The sequence below is a fragment of the Corvus kubaryi genome, unplaced genomic scaffold, assembly GCF_017639235.1.
Source record: "Corvus kubaryi isolate FWS band 111438036 unplaced genomic scaffold, C.kubaryi_AGA036_p1.0 37382, whole genome shotgun sequence".
NCBI classification, from domain to species: domain Eukaryota; kingdom Metazoa; phylum Chordata; class Aves; order Passeriformes; family Corvidae; genus Corvus; species Corvus kubaryi.
The window spans coordinates 5254012-5275749 of record NW_024581124.1 but is presented as its reverse complement, the minus strand read 5'-3'; the positions used below and the strand labels follow the sequence as shown (position 1 = coordinate 5275749).

General features: G+C 41.0%; 1 protein-coding gene across 12 annotated transcripts in view; it reads right to left on the bottom strand.

Moving 5' to 3' along the window:
* Positions 1–21738, bottom strand: part of CLIP1 (CAP-Gly domain containing linker protein 1) — a 61839-nt gene that overhangs the window by 15147 nt on the left and 24954 nt on the right. For 4 of the 12 annotated variants that reach the window (XM_042035072.1, XM_042035076.1, XM_042035073.1 and 1 more), the window contains exons 4-19: positions 21435–21559; positions 20161–20377; positions 18136–18333; positions 17671–17774; positions 17081–17141; positions 16003–16035; positions 12496–12600; positions 10228–11172; positions 8952–9068; positions 7968–8025; positions 7658–7741; positions 6859–7015; positions 6077–6242; positions 5775–5990; positions 1222–1359; positions 41–147 (exon numbers count right to left, since the gene is read on the bottom strand). In XM_042035072.1, the coding sequence (XP_041891006.1) occupies positions 41–147; positions 1222–1359; positions 5775–5990; positions 6077–6242; positions 6859–7015; positions 7658–7741; positions 7968–8025; positions 8952–9068; positions 10228–11172; positions 12496–12600; positions 16003–16035; positions 17081–17141; positions 17671–17774; positions 18136–18333; positions 20161–20377; positions 21435–21559 (2831 nt within the window). Of the gene's footprint in view, positions 1–40; positions 148–1221; positions 1360–2537; positions 4755–5774; positions 5991–6076; positions 6243–6858; positions 7016–7657; positions 7742–7967; positions 8026–8951; positions 9069–10227; positions 11173–12495; positions 12601–16002; positions 16036–17080; positions 17142–17670; positions 17775–18135; positions 18334–20160; positions 20378–21434; positions 21560–21738 lie in introns of all 12 variants that reach the window. The other 8 variants (XM_042035077.1, XM_042035078.1, XM_042035080.1 and 5 more) reach the window with 6 other exon arrangements.

The following is a 21738-nucleotide window of genomic DNA, read 5'->3' as shown; positions in this document are numbered from 1 at the left end:
TGCCCACAAAAATGAACAGATTTAACACTGAAATACTTACAATTCTTTTTTAAGTTCTTCCACTTTCTTGTTCTCCAGATTTAGAAGCTCTTTTGATTTATTAAGTTCCTCTTCATTTTTCAGGTTGTTTTGTTTAAGCATGTCCAACTTAAAGAGAAAAAAACCCCTCATTACACCAATGAAACCACACTGTTCTCAGGAAACAATACTCAGCCAAATGGGGGCTTGAGCTCCTCCTTTTCCATCTTTAGCCCCTAAATTAACCCAGCCTGTCTGGACTGACGTGTTTGTCCAACAACAAATTTTATGAGACATTCTGCATTCAAATAGAGCAGCACAAAGAATTCCAAGTCCACTGGAGAGCAGTTTCCAGGAATCTGGTGTCAACACCCCAAGGTAAAGCCCAAAGCACCTCAGCTCCATTAACTGCTGCAGCACTCAGAGCATTATTTGTTCTTTAAATGCAAAGCTTGTTGCTAAAATCAGCTGCTCCCTTGATCTTTATTCCTCTAAGATAACTCATAAATTCTGCTTTCCATACCTTATTTTCTGACTTAGGAGGGCTGAATGCTGTGCCTGCACCCACAGGAAATGAATTCCTTGCAGAGATCTTGTTGCATGGGACAAACCTTGGACATGGTTTTCCTGAGCTTGTGTCCCCCATGGTAACACCACGAGCTCATGGACCTGATTTGCTTGCATCCAGCCCCACAGTATATTACATAACAGATAATCTGCAGCCATTCTCATGGCATTACAGGACCTTGTGGATTTTTTTAATCCAGAAAGGGAACCCCTCCCATATGAACGTCACCACTTCTAATTCTCGAGCTGGCAGATCCTGCTGGAAATCGCTCCCGTTCCAGCACTTAGGGCAGCCCAGCTGTTCACTCCCAGTGCTATGGGAGCTGCAGAAGACCAAGGGGTGAGGGCATCCTTCCCTTCCACAGGCCCTGGAGCAGCACAGAGTGGTGGGAAGACACAGCCTGGGAACAGATCCCAACAGGAACTGCTGCACCTTGGACTGACACCACGTGCAAAATACAAAATAATCCTGACCATAAAACCACGTGCATTTTCCATCACTCTGCACTCATCCAGTAATTTTTCACAGGGGAAAATGACAGAATCCTCTCCTGCCTAATCCAATTCTCTATAATTCAACAGTTGCTCTCACAAACCAGGCAAAACTTTTCACAGAAAAGCATTTAATGTGATTACTTCATTCTGCAGCTTCTCGTTTGTCTGTCTGGAGTTCTCTAAAGAGGCCAAAGTTTCAATCTTTTCTTTGTGAATGGCATCCTTCTCCTTGGTCACCTGCTCCACTGCCTGGAAAACATCTTCTGCCAGTTTGGCCACCTGGATATAAAGGGAGGTGGGGAAAAAAACCCCAATTAGTACCAACGGGAACTCTGACAGCAAAACATCAATACTTTATGCAGAGCTCCATGGTTTGTCAGCTGCTTCCCAGTCAAGTAAGGACTTCAGCTGGGAATTTATTTGCATTTTGAAGCTGCATAAAGTATAAAATGAAGTGAACAAGAGAAGATCCAATTCCATGCAGAAACAGATCATAACCTCATGCTCATGTCACCACTGAGGAATTCCCTCTATTTTAATTCCTGGATTTCTCATTATCACCACTGTGACTGCTCTCAGACCTCTCACCTCTTTAGGCAGTAGTAATTCAACAAATATTCACTTCCAACAGCCTGGTATATTTTCAGAAAATATGGAATTACAAAAACTCAAAAATTTGGAAAATAATGGAATTAGAGATAAAGCCAATTATTGCATTATTTCAGTATTGTTCATTATGGCCTCATAAAGGAAACACTTCACAAAGATATTAAAATACTTAGGCAGGTGTAATCTATAGGATATCTTGATTCCAATTTGCATTCAATGGGATCTTCTGGGCTTCAAGCCACACAAACTGAAAATCAAAGTATTTTATACAGAATTTGTTGGTGGTGAATACAAAACACTTCTGTGAATAAAAAGAACATCAGAATTGTCAGTGTCTTTCCCAGTCTCTAACACTGCTTTTATCCAATTACATTTACAGGAGCAGCACATTCTTTTGTATTTTTTGGAGTAACTCAGGTTTGTAGTTTGCTGCAATCGAACATAAAATTGCACAAAGATCCAATCTAAAACCTTATCTATTACTACTTTAGGTTTTAAGGTGCAGAACCCTTCACCAGAAGGAGCTGCTCAATGTCTTCTACCAGATTCAGGGAACACAACTTCCTTTTATTCACAGTTCATGTTGTTTTCTTGCAACATTCAGCGACAACAGAGGCTTTTGTAGTTAAAAATATTATTTAAAAAAATTCTTAAGTGTCCTTCAGACTCACAGCTGCAACTTGCAACAACCCCCAAGTACCATATTGAGAGAGCCCACAACTGCAGTGTGTTATGAGTGTGCAGTGAAGTGCAGAGAGGAAATCAGGGGTTAGTGCTCACGATTAGTAGAATCAGCCCCAGACTTGACTTTTAACTATGAATTTCAATACCTCTGGTTTTTGCACTACTGCTTGGGTCTGGAGAGTCTCAAGTTCTTTTACTTTCAAAATCAGATTGTTCATTTGCTCCTGCAGCATCTGATTTTGGCCCTGAGACTCCAGCAATTTGCCTGAGAGGTCACTATTAGCTTGTTCTAAAAGTTTAACTTCCTCACACAGTTTGTAATAATCCCGGGAGAATTTCCCCTTCTCATTCACTGTTCCCTCCTTACTGACGACCACACTTTCCTGCTTATCCCTCAGGCTGTCCAGTTCCTGAAGCAACTCCATTTCCTCCTCTTCCATCAGCTCCATCTCGTGTTTGAGCTCATCCATCTTCTTGGAGATTGAGCCGTGCAGGCCCTGGAATTCTGCTGCTGAGCTGGATAAGGAAGCAAAGTCACCCTTCAGTCTCTCCATGCTGCAAGTGAGCTGCTCTTTCTCTGCACAGAGAGTTTCTTTCTCTTTCATTATTTCCACCAGCTTCATCTCAGATTTTTCTTTCTCCTGAACTAGAAGTTTTTTCTCAGCCAGAAATTCCTCACTTTTCTCTCTCAGCTCTTCTACCTTCTTTTCTAAGCAGCTGATGTTCCTTTGAAGTTCCCTATGTCCCAACAGAAACGATTCCTCGTCCAGTTTTCGAGCTTCCTTTTCTAAGGTTAAGTTTTCTTTCATAAGAGCAACCTCCCTGTTTAATTTCTGACACTTCTCCTGCAGCTCATCCCTCTCCCTGGTCAGCATCTCCCTGGCAAAGGAGCAGGTCGCCAAGGAAGACGACAGGACCTGCTCGGTGTGTGATGCAGCAGCCAGCTCACCTTCTAATGCTCTTTTGGCATCCTGGGCCTCCTTCAGAAGATTGGAAAGGTCACATTTACAGGCCATCAACTCTTGATTTTCTACAGTCTTCTTACTTAGTTCTCCCTTCAGGGCTTCAATGGAATCTTGGAGTGTGGCATTCTCTTGAGCCAGAGCATTCTTGGACGAGAGGTCCAGCTCACGTTCTCTCTTCAGATCAGAAATTGCCTTTGCGCAAGATTTGTTTTCATCAAGAAGCTCCAAGTATTTTGTCTCCAATTCCTTCTTCTCTTGGAGAAGAGCTTCATTATGCTTTTCAAACTGCAACGACTTCTGAAGGACAGATTCCTTTTCCAAGGTCAGTTTGTTCATGTTCTCAGCACAGACTCTCTCACAAAGCTCAACATCTGCTGAGGCCTTCGCAAGCTTCTCAGCAATTGCCTTGTTTTCATTGAGAAGTTGCTCCCTTTCAGCCAAAAGCCTCTGTTCTGATGAAGAAAGAGCCTCTTTCTCTCGAAGTAACTGATTACATTTCAAACTGAGTGTCTCTCTTGAGGCTTTCACTTCCTCCAGAAGACAAGTGAGACTCCCAAGGGAATTCTCCATCTCCACAGTGTCTTCCATCACTTTGGTAAGCTGTGTTTGCATCTTTTCCTCTCTCACTTTTAACACTTGGTTTTCACTGACTGCATTGTCTAAACTCACTTGCAGCTCTTCTGTGCCTTTGAGGAGCATCTCCTTCTCTTCCTGCAGGTTCTGCAAGACCCTGCCCAGCTCCTTTTCCAGGGCTTCATGCCTGTCTTGAAGAGCCAAGAGCTCCCCTAGGGCTGAATCTCTCTCTGCAGCCAGAGCTAACACTTGTTGCTGAAGCTCCCTTTGGTCACTGGCCAGGGCCTCACAGGAACTTCCCAGCTTCTGGATAACATCATCTTTGTCTTTTATGACTGCATCTTTCTCTTTCAAAAGTCTCTTCTGATAATTCTCCAGCTCTTCCCATTCTTTGACATGTTTCTGACATGCCACATCCATGGCATCTTTGCTGGCCTGAAGTTCTTCCAGCTGTTGGAACAAGGTGAACTCCAAGGACTGCAGAGCTTCATTTTCCTGAGCTGCCTTCAGCAGCCTTGCCTGCACTGCCTCAAGTTCAGAGAGTAATTTGCTTTGCTCAGAAACCAATGCTCCCTTTTCTGTGCTCTCCTGCTGGCTTTTGGCCTCAGCTTCTTCCTTCTGCTTTAGGATTCTTTTATTTTCTGCCTTCAGTTCTTCTTGGTCTTGTTGCATTAACAAAATCTTTGATTCCAATTCTTTAAGTTTTGATAACAAGGGACCTCTCTCTAATTTTAAAGTTTTCCCCTCCTGTGCCAAAGTCTCTTTTTCTGATATCAAAGCCCTCATCTTGTCTGACATTTGTTCGATTTCTTTTCTGGATGAGGCTAACACAGAGCTTAAGGACTAAAGAAATAAAGTCAGGGAGAAGGGAAAACAAAAATCAAGTCAAGCAGATGAATGAGAAATGGGCTTTAAGGGCAAATAGAGCAACTGTAATTTAAGTTTTAAAAGTGTATACACTGACACACAGTCCCTGTGTGAACTCAGCTGCTGACAGACACCCCCATTACATTACAGAACACCCGTCATCCACAAGAAAAGGTTTTGGTGGCTAAATAGTGTTAAAAAATCATGGTTTAATGTTTCCTCCATCCAAATTTCATGTAATTTATAAAACTATTCTCAATAAACTGACTGACTGTAAATTATTCAAAAGAAGAGCCACAGAATGATTTCATGAGACTCTAAATGAATTAAAATGTAAGGAGTTCTATTAGACGCTGACTTCCAATTCTCAATTTCACCCATAGATAATTCTCCTCATGATTCTATCAAAAATATATTGTCATAACCCCTTAATTCAAAACACCACATCAGTGGTGTCAATATTGTGTGTCAATTTATACACGAAATAATTTGCTAAATCATACAGCAAAGATTGTAGCAAATAATTGATGAGGGATGAAAGCAAGCAGTAATGTCAAGGAAACAGGAGGAAAAATCAAAATTGCTGAAGTCCAGCTACACATTAAATAGCTGCAGATCATACTACAAACCAAAAGGTGTGTAGCACTTCTAAATGAAGTGGTTCACAATGCATCTTAAAATCAAGCATATATAAAAAACCAGGGAATGACATCTGGCTCCAGCTGGCTGTGCTGAGCCAGATATCTACGAACATAAAATGTTAACTGGTATCAAAGAACTGTCTCTCATCAAATCTTGTGTAATCTAGAAAAGAACTAACAACTAGTTTGTCCTGTGGGCTTCTCCTCCCTAACCCAAATCCACATACCGTGGAAAAGTTCAAAACAGAAACACTGCAAAAATCTGGCTATGAAAGGCTGAAGCAGAGAGAAAACAAGTCACTGAGACAGAAAATTTAAACTTTAAGTCGCATGCAGAGTGACAAAAGCCACTTACTCTGGCCTGCTCTGCTTGTTTCTGCAGCTCCTCAGCCTGTGCCTCCAGCTCGTTGTTTTTCCTCTGGGCACTTTTCAGTGCCTCTTCTGCATCCAGCAGGTTCTGCTTAAACCCTTGGATATCTGCATCGTGTTTAGCCACTAGCTCGGAAGTTTCTTTTTGATACTTGGCCTGAAGATCTTTGTACTGATGTTGGCTGGTCTCAATCTCCTTTTTCTGGTGGAAGATAAAACAGCAAAACTCAGTTCTAGCAGCAGTGGGACAATATTCTGCAGTTTGAGGGCTTTAAAAGTTGTTCTTACCATGTCTGTTAATTGATCCTGCAGACTTTTCAGTTCTGCTTGATGAATCTTGAGGGTTTCCTGCTGACTCTGCTCAGCTTTCTGTGTTGTCTGCTCCACGTTTTTCTCAAGCTGAGCAGCCTTTTCATTTGCTTTTGTAAGCTCGAGTTGTATTTGCTCCAACTGCCTGGAAAGACCAAATGAAAGAACATCACTTTCTGCTGACAGCACCACAAGCACAGAGATGAAAGAGCCAAGATTGTGCTGAAGTTCTATATTCTGACCTAGCATTTAGAAAGAGATTTAATTGTTTAACAGATAGAGAGTGTTCTGCTAAATTCAATATACACAGGGAAGACCAAGTAACTTTGCTCCCCATCTGGGGTTTTGTAAGGGTGAAGAACAACTATTGTACACACAATTTTTATTTGGAAAAACCCCCACATTTTCTCTCACAAAAATGTGACCCAAGTCTTTTATATATCCAAATAAATGGAGCTGATCAGGTAATCAAATAATCATGAAGCACAATCACAACAGTCTGGATTATTCAAGAGGTCATTTACTCTGGGCAATGAGAAGCACATTACATAAGAATTTTGGAATTATCAATGTTGGATGCTCTTCAAATCACTCCCAGGAGACTGTTTAGATTGATTTAGTTTGCTAGAATAAGTTCACTTGTCATATCAATGTGACACTCAGGACCATCTTGTTCAGATATTTACAGAAAAATAAAATGAGAAGCTGGGAGCATGGGAGAGGAGTTTTGATGTGACAATGCTCTGACAGTGATGAAATACCTTTCTTTTAACCTCAGCTCATCGTTCATTCTTGTGAGCTGGGCAGAGCTGTCTCCTGATGACTTAATGATCTCTGCAATGTCATTTTCAAGTTTGGCTTTTGCTTCCATCAGCTGCTGCTCCCTCTCTTCTCGCTCCCTCAGTTTCCTCTCCATCTCTGAGCAAAACAAAGGTTGTTAAGCTGTAAATTTAAGAGGAAGGGTATGCACAGAACAGCTAGAGGATTGTAAAGAACTAGAAACAGCAATACTGATGCTACAGACCTCACAGATCACCCCTTTAAAATGAAAAATGATGATAGATTGAACTGGTAACTGCAGCAAAAGATTAAGGACTCTTAATCTTAACAGTGAAGAGCAGCTAGCCACGAGCCCTTTGTTTCAGAAGTGATTCACTTCAGACCATGAGAAGTGGGTACAAGTTCTGCTGTCTCAGAGGGGAAGGAAGCAGAGGAGGAAGAGAGCTGCAGGTCTTGCAGGTGAAACCACTCATCAGCTGTACAGCAGAGCAACAGAAAATGAATAATGAAGGCAACACGAAGCTACAGTGAAAAAATGGCTCAGGCCAGGGCAGGAACTGCCAGGGGCAAGGGCAGCCCTTGGGATCACTTCTCCCATGCCAACAACGCCAGGCAAGGTTTGCTTCAGGGCACAAATCGTGCTTGACTTCCCTCTACACTGGTTTTACACAGAGATGTACAAGGAGAAAGGCACAGCAAAGCCTCCTACAGGCTACAGGAGCCACACCAGAGCACACAGCTGATGCATTTCCAAAACACTCAATTTCATCCCTTCCTTACCAGTCAAACTAGACTTGAGCTGCTCCAGTTCTGAAGACATGAGTGCAAACTGCTCTTCTTTTTGGTTCAGTTTTTTCACCGTTTCTAGGCAAGTAAAATTTGGAAAATAAAGTTAGTAACTACTTAGATGCAGACAATTCCATCTACTTGCAAGGGATGTTACCCTTCAGAGAGGCTGCAAGTGATCCCATCCTTTCCACAGCCACTGAAGCTGCTGTACCATCAGGCTTGAAAGTGTTTAAAAAACCCATTTTGTTGGCATTTCATTTCTGCAGCTTTTTAGTTCTCTGTTTATTTTAGCAGCACATACCTTGCATAGCTTGTTGAACATTCTCTGCTTCATCAGCTGCACTACTAAACTTTTCTTTCTGAAAAATTGATAAAAACTTAAGGTAAGGTTTGGTAATAACAGTACAATTCAACCACTGAATTTATATTAGGTATTTTTCATGTACAAAATAAAATAGTTTTCGCTCCTAACATAAACAGATCTCAAATTTCTGAGTTACAGGTTGGCACAGATGTATTCAGCAACATATAGCAAGATCTTCCCTTGCCTTAGCTGCAAGCACCTCAGCATTTAAAGTAACTCCTCCTTCAGCTGCCACAGAGCCCAGGGTAGGAAACAAGAATCTGGGGTCTCTATCCCTGCTGCTCCCAGGCTGCACAGGGGACACCTGCAACCCTGTGAGCCATCTCCTAGCAGTGTTTTCCAGCTTTACCAGCAGGAATTGATGCCAAACAGTGAAGAAAAGGGAGGATTTTGAGGAAGGCAAGTGAGGCTCTTCCACCAACTCTGAGTATTTACTACTGGCCGTGGAAAGACCAAAATTCCCACTGTTTTGTTACTAATGCCAGTGTAGTTCCTCAGGGAAACCCCACCCAACAACAGAGTATTTGGAAATTTATTTAAATGAGAAATGTCTTGAAAAACCATTTTAAGAAGTGTGTAGCAAGCATTAGTTGGTACCACAGCTACCATAAAGAGCCATTAAGTGTTCCTTAATGAGCAGTCTAAATTTAAACTGCTGCTGCTTTTGATTTGGTTTAATTTTATCTGCAATCCATAAATAGATGAGTTCTATTTAGACATAACACCTGATAACACAGCACTCAGGTGAAATGATCTTTTTATTGAGAGAGATCTCATTAGCCATGAACCCCTTCCCTTCCCTCCATGAGTAAAACACCTTTGGAAGGCTTTGCTCAGAGTTGATCCACAGATTTCCATTACACTCTCACCATGAAACCCAAAATCCAAAGAGTAAAGTCAAAATTTTTGGGTATTACTCACCAAAATTTGAAGTTCCTTTTCCAAAGAATCTTTAACTTGATTTACTGCACTCAAGTTTTTCTCAAGGTCAAGAAGCTTTTGCTCTTTGCCCTGCAGTTCTTTGGCCAGATTACTGGCCTAACAGAGGTGATAAAATGGAGTAAAATAAAATGACAAACATGAATGAAAAATTAGAAAAATTAAAAGGTGAATCTGAAAGAAATAACTGTAATATTAAAATCACTCTAAGATGAAAAATTAAAAAAAATGAAGAAAAAACCATGATGGGTTAACTGCGTGAAGCTGATTTCCACTGATGATTACATACATCACAGCACTAATTGCATCTTGGAATAGATTTGAAATAATTAAAATGTAGTTATTTTGGCATTAATGGTGAATACATTATTTAATGGCAGACATTTTTGAGTCCATTTAAAGTTTCGAACAAGTTCCAGCATTAGTTCAATCAGTTTTGGTTCTTTTTCGTTTGGTATTTTTGAACTGATTGATTTGTGCTTCAATTGGCCGATCAGATCAAGACACATCCACGGGGAGGGAACCTTTCCAAGGGCTCTGTACCACACCCAGGGGTAGTGCAGAAACCCAGTGTGATCTCGAAAAGAGAGTCAGAGGTAGAAATCTGATATCTTGGAACCACCTGTGAAGGGTTTAGGAAAGCTCTTTCCAGTTATTTTCCTTCTACTCTTCACTACCATCAGCTTTAAAGAGGTGTTTCATCCAAACCCAAGGAAAATCCTGGATCGAGTTGCACTCTGTGGTTCCAAAGTGCAGTGAAACAGTGCCAGCAACATCCCTGCAGAGCCTGGGCTTAAGGAAAAGTTCCACCAGGATTTTCTGTGCTTTCTTTTAACAGCCTCTTCCATCACCTTGTCAGAGGAGGGGAAAGGTAATGAAGGAAATATTTCCCCACCAAGCCCCAAGTCCCTTTATCTATTCCCAAAGGTTAAAACCTTAGGATGTGTGGATTCTTCTCCCAAACAAGCCAACAAAGTAACTTTTCCATAACAGGAAGATTTCAGCACAGACATGCCCAAATCTGCAGCAAGGAAGTGCAGAAGGATTTTTTTCCTTTTGCTTATTGGTGCAGGTGGAGCACCAGAAACCTGTTGAGACACGACCCAGTTAATGCTCCTCTCAACCTCCTCAGATGGTCCCAAGATACCCATTCAGTAAAACTTGGTTTTTCTGTGATGTATTTTCCATAGCAGATTAAAATGGTACAAATGTAAAATAAAAGCAAAAGAAAACGAAAAGGATGGATGTTGATACAAACCTGGCTAATTCCATCAACCTTTTCAGTCTCTAATGTCTGAATTTGTTTCTCAGCTGCCTCAAGCTGCTTGCTAAGTTTCTCGATTTCCAATTTACCTTCAGAATTGGCTTTCTCAAGTGCAGCAAGGTCCAAAAGCTTTTCTTCAGCAGCTTTGATCTGTGGTGTAAGACTATCAATAACTTTGGTTTGTTCATTGTACTTGGCTTGCAGTACCTCTAGCTCCTTTACCTTTATCTCAGCTTCCTGCAATTTGTTTAAAGTGTCTTCCATTTCTACTAGATGCTGATCTTCCACACTTTCCATTTTGGTCTTCAGGCTTTCCAGGTTTTGCTCTTTCTCCTCCACGACTGCCACCAGTTTTGCTTTCAGCGACTCGATCTCTTTCAAGTGATGAGATCTCTCATTTTCCTGCTTCAGTTTTAAGTTTGACATTTCATTTTCATAGTCTAATTTCATCTTCTCAATCTGAGTCTTTAACTCTGCGAATTCTGCCGTCTGAGCCCCAACACCTTTGCTGAAAGAAACTTTCAGCTCTTCCATTGCTTGCTGATGGGAGGCGATTGCAGATTCCAGCTTGGACTTCCACAGCTCTATAACGTCGGAATTCTCTTTGTTGGCGTGGTCAAGCTTGGTTTTCAAGGATTCATTTTCTTTTGCCATTCTCTCATTTGAGGCTGAAAGGGACTTGATCTCTTTCTGCAAGGCTTCCTCACTAAGGCCAAACTTCTCTTTCAACGAATTAATCTCATTCTGATGTTCTTTGCCAGCTGCTGCCATTTTTTCTTGCAAAGAACTGATTTCTTGTAGCAAGGAAAGAGAAGTGTCCACATCATCGATGTGTTTGCTGGAATCCAACCTCCCTCGGAGCTCAGCCACTTCCTTCACCCTCAGTGCCAGGTCCCTCTCCAGCTCCATGATCCGGGACTTTTCTGACACTGTCGCCACCTACGATCAACAGCATTTTAAGAAAAGAATAATTATGAAAGATACATTTAACACAAAGACACTCTTGGCCTTGCTGAAAAGCTTCCACCGAGCATTGCAAATTGCTTCAAAAAGGGAAAAATGTCCACAATTTCATTGTGTATCACAGGCATCTTGTTTTGTCTATAAATGTAGAATTTACTAAAATTCATTCTTCTGATATTATCTAGAAATAACTTGCCAAAGATCTTACAAACCACCCTGATGGATATTATCAATGATTAACAAAAGGTTCCTCAGAACCATTTTAAAGCAGACTGGGAAAGAATGGAGAACCTTGAGGTCTTTGTTGAAATAATTCCTTCCAAACTCCTCTCACACCAGCTACAATACTGTCAGAGAAAATGACAAACACATTTTTAACCTACAAATCCTCTGAAATTCCTTCTATACCAGCTCCATTCTCTCTGAAAAAGTGTCCTCACACTATCTGAGCTTTTCACTGACTGTTGGAGCAGTTTGCGCTACAGCAAAGCTCCCAGAATTAATTCTAATTAGGAAGTTACTGTTTCGACCTCCAGGACAAGATATTACTTACCTGCAGCTGCTCTTTAAAAGCACTTATTACATATTATAGTATTGGTTTTATATTTATCCTGGGTTTTTTATTCGTCCCATCTCAACTTCAAGAAAATCCCCGTGTGTGAGCATGAATATATGTGTGTGCATATATATATTTTTTTTTATTGTTTTTCCCTCTTTTAAGTACTGTCATCTCTTGAACTTCTGACTTGGAACAAAGTATGTCAGTTATATTCTGACAGGCACCAGCATTACTAATTACTGGGATATCCATTAAAAGATTATGTCATTGGTGAGAAAAAAAGAGCTAGAAAGCCACTGCAAACTATGATTTAGCAAAGGAAGTAGTACAGCAGCTACTGAAGACCTCAAAAACCAGGCCCTAAATACTAAGTCTGTGTTAAAAGGACTGGCAAGTTCAATCTTTTTTTTTTTGGGTTTAATGAACTCTGCTAACTTTTAAAATGAGCTACTGAATGTTCTTTTATGTCAACTCACAGTCCCATCTTGCTACTTTTGGATCCAAGGATTACTTTTGCAGTGTGAAGACATCTTACCTGAGTTCTTCAACGAGTCACATGTCCTGGCACACACACACACCCCATGGAAGCTCAAAATTAATGCTAATTTTTTACAGTGTTCCAGCTCTGGCTATGACAGGAGCAAGGACCTGTTCCAGCACGTGTCACCCCAAGCATCGTGCCATCAGAAATCTTCCACAACACAGATCAGGCTCGTTATTCAAACAGGGAAAACCATTACCCTAGTGTCTTCTAACTCCCTCTGGAGTTTGTCAGCTTTGGTCTTTTCAAAGAGCAGGCTCTGTTCAAGCTCCTTAATGCGGGCATGCTCCAGTTTGGTCTGCGTCTGTTAGTGGAGAGGGAGAGGAAGAGAACACAACGGTGCCACCATCACATGCCAGCACAAGAGGAGGAGCCACATGCAGGCCGTGCTGCCAGAGCCTTCTAACAGGTGAGCAGAGAGGATGCAAGGGGGGGAAAATGGACAGGGAAATGCTATGGATGAGGAAGATGGGCTGAAGGTGTGAATGGATGGGCATGTAAAAATTAAATAAAATGTGTAAAATAAATAAATAAATAAATAAATAGCAAACGGAGAAATATGAACCAAAAAAAAGTTTCATGCAGCTGAGTAGAAGTTATTTATCAGTACATGAAGTTTTCAGCACAAATTAGAATAGTTATGTCAAAAATATAAATATGTGCATATATGTCTCTACCTGTTCTAACAGGATGGTAAGTCCCTCTCCTTGTCATCCCACTACCTTTTTCCTTTAATGTGTTCAGCTTAGTTTAGAAAAAATTTACTTACTAACAAGGGGACAAAAATTCTCCACTGAAGCTCATGTGACAAATCAAAACTTTAACTTTCTTTTTTTGATAGTAGCTGTCTCTAAGTCTCAGCCATAAAAATGCTTCTGGCCAAGACCTGGGAACATGAAGGTTCACTTGTCACTACGGTTTGAATTATTTGAACAGAAACAGAAAGAGAATGGTTGTCTGTAACTCCAAAACGTTCCTCTTTTTTTCCCCTCTTCTCCTCTTTCAGGGAGGAAGCAAGCAACAAGATTCCTCAAAACCAGATTAAAAAAGTGAATCAGCCTGGTTGCTCTGCAGTTACTGAAGTCTAAATATATTGAACAATGTGTGGAAGTAGGAAAAAAGTGAGATCTTTGGAATTCTAACAGGTTCCTAAAGAGAAGCAGGACACAGATGAACAGAAGTGAGCAGGTACCTCCTGCCTTTTGCTTCCTAAGAGAATTTTTAGCAAGAACACAGGATATTTGGTATTCTGTCTTGATATCCAGATACTCCCTGAGGCCTGCAAGAGAGCCTGAAGTTTGGGAGATGCAGGGAAAGTCCAGCAGGTAGTTCAAACCTGACCTGCACCTCTGAAGTAGGGAAGAGAAAAAAATGAAAGAGAAATACAAAGATGGAGATGAGCTTCTTGTCTACTTCTCCAAATGCAGAATTCCTTTTGGCAGCAGCAAGTTATCTTCCTTCCCAAAAGCATCCAGACATCCAAGGGGGCTAATTTTTTAAACAGCTGGCTGTGTTACTATGGAGTTCCTTGGTCCACAAATGTTTAAAAGTTGCTTTTTAGATTTGTCGATGTTTTGAAATTCCATGGCAGGTCTGTTTCTCTCTCAGTGGAAGATCTTCAGGGTATAACAGGGAAAAATGCCCCACCAGAACACAGATTATTCTTTTTCCTGCCCACAGCTTTTGAAAACGGAATTAAGTGTTCTAAGAGAAATAACTATTTAATAAGTGCCTACAATTCAGTTTTCTCTCTGACACAGGTCAGTATTAGCTTTGATCCACAACCAAATTGTAAGTATGAAAAACAATTGGCTTTAAAAACTGGAAATTCATACCTTAGCTGCTCTAACTCACCAAGGGGATCTACTGAAAACCAAGAAATCCCAAACCTCGTGGTTGCAGAATTGTCCCTGTGTGCCTTCGGAATATGCAACCTTAAGTTTTTCTATGCTACATAAAACCCAAAGCCTCTGATCATGAATTTTATAGACAGCATTTTACTATTCCTAAGATCAGACAGACCATCACTGATTACTGGGTTGTTTTAAATCCCATCTCTTACACACTACAAAGGCAAGTAAGTTAAAATCCTGCCAAAATGGAAATAAAAGATTAAAAAATAATACTCCAGAGATCTTTGCTTGACACCTTTTTCCCCATTCAGAGCATGAGAGCTTATCCTTTAATCAAATCTGATTTCCAAGGGACAGGTTCCAGATTCCCCGAGGTAAAAATCACTGCAAAATTTTGAACTGCTCGAATTTCTCTCCTGATGATGTAGAGAGAAATTCTTACTGATTACGGTTCTCTTTGAGGAACCCCAGAGCACAGTGAACAGAGAAGAGAGAGTACCCCAAAAATAAGAAAAGAATTTGATTGTAAATCTTAACTTGGATGGAAAAGAAGAGCAGGAAAAAAAGAAACAGACAACAAAACCAAAGGAATCACCTTCCCCTTCTCCAAAGCTTTACAATTAGGGAAATGATGTGGAAACAGGATTCTTACTCTGCCTTGAACCTCCAAGAATTCCACCCAAACTTCAGAGGCTGGACATCAGCTCTTTCCAGCACTTGTGTATTCTGGCTACTCTTTCACTCCAGAATAAACCTGCCTGTGACATTCTCCATCAAACTGTGAAATTGTGCTGAGGCCATAAATCCTGACCATCAGTTCTATGGATGGGGGAAGATGCCCTCCAGTCCCCTTGTGCTGGGATACAATCACAGGACACCACCGGGATCAGGGAGCATCAGCCTGGAAACTCTCCTCGGGAGAGTGAAGATGTCCATTTTAATGGAAAAATTAGAACAGGGAAGTCAGGAGAAAAGATGGGATCAAAGAAGGAGTGCACAAAACAAGAGAAAGGAAGGGAACATGCAGATTTATTTCTAACAAAGCATCAACCTGACAGGGAGACTGGAGGAGACCCAGATCCCTGAGAGATCTCTGCAAAGAGAACCCCTAAGGATGCACAGCAGGAAAACCAGTTCTAGTCTTGAGAACTTCCTGTCTTGGCTGGGGATGCAGCAGAGGAGGCAGCCTGGGATAAATTTACCTTTAAAATTTTACTATTCTGAGCTGGGGAAGCAAGAGGGCTCCTTAAACATCTTGCAAGGCCATTTCTATTATCAAGTAACACATTTTTCCTACATAATTTGAAGAGGAGCTACATGAAGTTCCATAAAATCAGACAGCTTTGCCCAGTAATTGTTCAGATGGTTTTAATCATCTCTCCCTTTAGCATTTCATACAGAAAAAAGGAAAAAATACGGGGAGATGAAGAACAGACAGATTTTTCCCCTCAGAAAAATCATCATCTATTGAACAGCAGCAGGATCTTGTAGGAGAGCAGGCAGGATTTTGTGAAGAAAACTGCTAAAACCCTACATTTAAATTAAGGCCACTTCAGGATGCTGGTCAGTCATGTTCTACAAGCTCCTAGACTCTTCAGTGAGTTGCAAAGGTTTTGACCCCAAAGAATTCTAATGACACCCTGGACCTGTCTGCAGTTAATGGGGATTACCACGTTTAGTCATTACACACATTCTTTCCAAGAAATGTTGTAATTGCTCTGAAAGCAACATGCACACAAATACCAGAGTCAATGTCTCAATAACAGATTATGCAGTTAGTGAATCAGTATAAGCATTTTCTGCACACAATCTGTTAACACGGGATGTCTCTGCACATTTAAGTGCCCTCTTACATTTTCTGGGTCTTCCGAAATCTGCCTCTTTCGCTATCAGTAAAATTAAAAAAACAAACAAACAAAAATGTTTCACCTGCAGTCTCAGCACTACCATTCCAATACAAACAACAGGAGACATTTCATCAGCTTGAATTCAGTTTACACCCCCAAGTTAAGCAGCTTGACAAACCAGAGTCTTTAGGATGGTTTGCCATGACTATCGACTGATTTAACAGAAAATAAAAACCTGAAGTATTTCCATGGACTAAACAATAAAAGGAGCATTCTATGATGAGTCTAGATAGGTATCTTAAAATGAATGGAAGACTAAAATAAAAGAAATGTTACATGAAATGAGTATTTTTCATAAGGCTAGCACTTAAATCACAAATGCTTTACAGCAACACAGTTAACTAAGGTTGTACTTTATGCTGTGCAAGAAGTTCTGATATCTTTCTGATTAGACAACAGAGTAGAACAACTAAAAGTATCTTGCTTATTAATTGCAATTTTGGGATAAAAACTGGCAGTATTCAAATACCTGAGAGCAATCCCTCCCTAAATATCTTCTATTGTGATTATGTAGTAACACAGTGTGCTGTAGCCCAACATTATGGTTATATAAACAATAGATAAAAGCTGCACACATTAATTGCTATTTAGATTTTATGTGCAAACTCTGAGGACAAAACACTCTTCATTAATCAACCTTCCCTAAGGGAAGCACAGAAATTAATCAAAAAATGGATCAAACAGAACTAGACTTCAATATTCATTTTCAAAGGCATAAATATTAACTTGCAATTTTGTAATTTCAAAACTATTTTTTTTCTCTTAGTGTTTACCTTTAACAGCAAAAGACAGAATTTCCTATGAATTAATTTCTCTAAGTAACTACAGCCACTGCACAGCCTTTGCTGAAGTGTGTAACTGAATTTGGGGTGCAATCCTGCAATTTTGGGGACAATTGGCTTACTCAAGGACTGCAGAATTGGGTATCATTTTCATGTGGCTGGACCAGGATTGTATCTTTTAATGATTCCTGCCTTTCTGTGCCCTCCTGGATATCCTCATTACAAAGCTGGAGATATTTTACCTCTAGGTCTCCTTTGGTAATGGATTCTTCTTCCACACGGAACTGAAGGTCTTCAACTTTCCTGTGGGGAGAACTCATTAAAATTCAGGTAACTTTGGAAGAAAATGCTTTCGAGCTCACTTTTCAGTGGAAATCAGAATGACAGTGACAACATTCCCATTGTACCAGCAAACTGCCAGGAACATTAGGGAGAAACCTCTCACAGAAAGCATCAGAGGGACAGAAAACTGCTGTCCTTAAAACACTACCACTGACCAAGCAAGGCATCAGTATTCCTGCAGCTCTGAAGAGGGTATTTTGTATTAAAACCTTTTAAATCATCATTGATTCTCTCCTTTTTTCACCCTTCTGCATGATCTGGCGTGACCTAAATGAGCAGTTTGATCTCCCATTCTATATATTCTACCATTCATGTAGGAAACAGTCAGAAATTCAGGACACATCCAAAGAATCCACAGGCCTTCAAGATGTCACGTTGCATCAAAACTCCAGCACTGAGAAACATGTCTGGAGTCAGGATGAACAGCAAGATGCACAAGGGCAGCACAACAAGAACATTCATTACATTAGTGAGGACAGTTTGGGGTTACCTTTTCTCTTCCTCAAGCTGATTGAGGAGCTCCACTTTCTCCCTATCAGCTGCCTCCACCATGGCTCGGAGCTGGTCCATTTTTGCCTCCATCTCCAGCACGTGCTAATCAGGAAGAGGAATAAAACCAAAATCTACTAAGCTGGGAAATACATGAATTTTTTCCAAGTTATGTATCTGTACCTCAGTAACTACAATTTGGCGAAGTGATGGGCCAAGTGACAGGAACGTTATCAAATATGTATATGATCAAAGACTGTAGTGAAGTTCAACAAAAATGAGTTAAATTCAGTAGATCTGGTATATCATCAAGCCAAAGATCCCACAAGGGAGATCTCACAGGTATGGATTATTTTACTTTTAGCACACCACATCTTACTCCCAGTCCTTTATAGTAAGAAAACATCATTGCAGAGGTTAAGTCCATTGTGTTAACTCTGTTTCAAAAGAACAGTAACTCTCTTACCCGGTCGTGCCCATCGCGAACCAGAGCCAATTCCTGCTCTATCTCCCCTACGTGACTTGTTGCTTTTGCAACTTCTGCCCTCTCCAGGTCCCTTTCTGCCAGGAGCTGCTCAATGTGCTGCTGCTTCTCCTTCAGGGCCTCCTGGAGGGCTGTGGTGCCCGAAATTTTTCTTGCATACCGAGAAGAGGTTTCTGTCAACTTCACAAAATAAATGTGTTAAAAATCATCCTGCACCAAGTGAAAAAAAAAACAGGGGCTATCTCCAGACTCCACAAACACAGGGTTAGTAAAGCAAATGCTTTCTGTGACCTACTGTACCTTCTCCTTTTACACTTAAATTACTTCATTTTCCAGAATTTAACAGTGGCCAACACGTGTGGTCAGAGCCCTGTAATGAGCAGCAGGCACAGGAGGAGGCAGGAGGGATGAAGTTAAAATAAAAGGCCTCAGTTGAAGGTGGAGACTCACACAAAGGCTGGCTCAGGATGTTCCTAAGCATCTTTTTGCATTAAAAAAAGAAAGGCAGCTTTCCAGCAAGCCAAAAACATCGTGCCTCTAGTTACCAGGTAAAAGAAAATAGAAGCAGCCCTGAACAACTGAGCAGTTGATGTGAGAGTCCAGCAATTCCCAGAAAAGTTTTAGTTTTCCTAGAAACTGAAGTATGAAAAGTCTGCTGTGTCAAAACTGATTACAGGAAATCTCGTTTCCCCAGCAGCTTAACTTTTAAAGAAAAAGTCTCAGAATTATTTGGACAATCCTTTTAACTTGGATGGCCACCAAATGTTCACGCTGCCTGAGAAAAAGAGTAGGAAGAAAGCTGGAATTTTAATTCCAGAAATAATGGATTACAGCAGCTTTGTATTTTATGGCCTAAATCATACAAAATCCCCGGGACACAACAAAATAAGCAAATACATTTTAGACATTCACAAGATGTAACTTGGGGGATCACAGCACATGGAATAAAGCATTTGGCTCCATGTGTTAATGCTGGGATCCCAAACTAGAGGGCACTCTGCAGCTGCAAGTGCAACTTCCAGAATGGATTAAGGAATGAAGTCCCACTGTTTGTGCCAAATAAAAATCCTTTTTGTGGTCAGGTATTAACCCTGGTGCCCTGACCGACTGCTGACCTCTGTTAATCTGCTTCAGTTCTGCAGGACCAGGGTAAGTCACCTCTCTGGGCACCTGCTGGTCAGTGGGACAGGGAACCTGTTCCACATCACTGGGAGTCACCTCTTCCTAATCAGATCTATCAATGGACTTTGGTTTGAAAAAAAAAAAAGGAAACATCTAGGGTGACTGTGGAAAAATCCAATTATTTCTATATTTTCAATTGCCATAAAAGAGACTTCTCAAAATTCAGCCATCTCAGATTTCTGTTTTACTGCTGCAGATTAGGACATTTACGTAACAGAGCAACTTCAAAAGAATCCATAGTAAGTGTATTAGGTGGAATTAGTACTGTGTTAGATTTCACCTGAGCCACTGCACTCAGCCTTTATGAATTCATAAGATTAAAACCAAATCTAAAAGGAAAGAAAGAGGCTTCTTGTCAGCAGAGACTTGGAAATTGCTCCTGCTGCATTTCTCAGCTGACTCATCTCTTGAGCAGCAAAAGGAAATTTTTAACATTTTAGCCAACGTGAAGCTTCCTGCTTAAATAAAACAAGCGTGATCTCTGGAAGCTTCAGTGCACACCAGATCCTCAGACATGAACCTTATATGACAGAGGTAGTGACAATGAATTAAATGGGGACTGCAGCCAGAGAAATTTGTCGGTGTCCTTAAGCCCCTTTCTTATTGCAATCACTCTGTTAGCCTGAATTAAATATTCAAACATTCAGCTGCTCTCCAGGGCTAGCTAACATTTCTTTCCTTCATGCATGCTTCGAATGAAGACAAGCACAATGAAACGTACGGTGTGCTCTGCCCACGATCTGCTCTAGTCCCCGTTTGCGCGAGCCGAGCTCGGGCGGGCTCAGGGCTGGGAAGGGGAAGCATGCGATGGAAAAAGCAGCTTACGAGTCCTGTGCGGCTGGGCTTGCTGCTTACGGAGGAGGCCACCGAGCTCAGCGAGCTCAGGGACGAGGCGCTGGGGCTGCGCTTCAGGGCCGTGGGCGTCGGCAGCACCTTGCGCACCGCGGGCTTGGCTTTGGCCGGCGTCGTGGAGGGGAAGCCGATCTTGGTCACCTTGTGCACCGGGGCGAACAGGCCGTACTTGGGCTGGCACTGGAAATACCTTCCAAAAGCAAAGCACATGGAGGAGAGCAGGAATTAACTTCATTTCACACACACGGTCTGGGTTCACGCAGAATTCTAGATCAGGAGTATAAAAGTATTAAAGGACAGGAGAGCAGCTGGTGACCATCTCATCCGCATTGGATTGCAATTTTATTTAACACCAGATTTGGAAAAGGAACTTTGAGAAGCTGAAACAGCATGATCATATCAGACTTCAGAAAACAGAAAAACAGAAAAACAGAAAAAACACCACAGCTCTAGTTCCTAAAAACTTCCATTCAGATTCAGTTTTATACCCATAGCTTTCCCCTTCATCACATTCCTCTGAGCTGCCAACAAATGTGGTGGCTGAGAGTTAAAAATAGAAATCAGATTTTAATTAAATCAAGTAGTTTTATATTTTATTACATACATATCATTTATGCATATTTGATGATACAGAACATATATCTTTGGTTAAATATAGACAAAAGCCACTTACAATTTTAAGCTGTGATCACCTATGTTAAGGTGGGACAATCCTTGTAAAACCTCTTTTTAATGAGGTAAAAGACTGGTCCTTATGGCAAATGAGAAACAAAGTTAGACTGTGGTGTTAATTAATGCCTTCTGAGTGTGACCTACTGGCAGAAGCAGCTACACTGCTCCCAAACTCTACCAGGGGGCAACTGTTGGAACAGGGGCTTCCAGCTCCTGGGATGCTGGAAGATTTCACTTAAGTACAACTATTGGATATCCAGAGATTTTCTTAACTGAGCATTCCTTCCAAGCTGAGAAATCAAACAGGCATTCAAAAGAAGGAAACTGTGTTTTCCATTACCAGTCTATGAATAAAACTCACATGGGAGTAGAGATCAGCTCATCCCATGAATGTGAGAGAAGTGCTGGCATCAGAAAATTCAAACCATCACGCAACAACCCTCCCCACCACCAGAAGACAAGGCAGGTTTGGAACCTCCCTCCTCCTCCCTCATTGAAAATTTCAAGGAAGATATAAAAACCCAAAAGAGAATACAGAAAAGAATCTCATGAAGTAAATCTGGGGACAGACTGACCTCGTGCCAGCAACAGCTCCATCATTCTTTCCCAGGGGTTCATCCAGCTCTACTCCACACCATTCTCCTTTAGCAAAGTCAGTTTCTCCCAAAAAACGCACGACTCCAGCTTTTGTTCCTCCAACCTAAAGAAATAAGACACACACTTGCATTTAATGCATTTCCAAATTAAGATACCGAGTTCAGTGAAAAAGCTTTTGGCATAACCATGTTCACAAAGCACGGGAATGACACAATCAGTTCTTACTTCAAACTATGTATTTTTTTTGTCTATGAGTTTGTTTTAATGTTGAAAAATTACTGA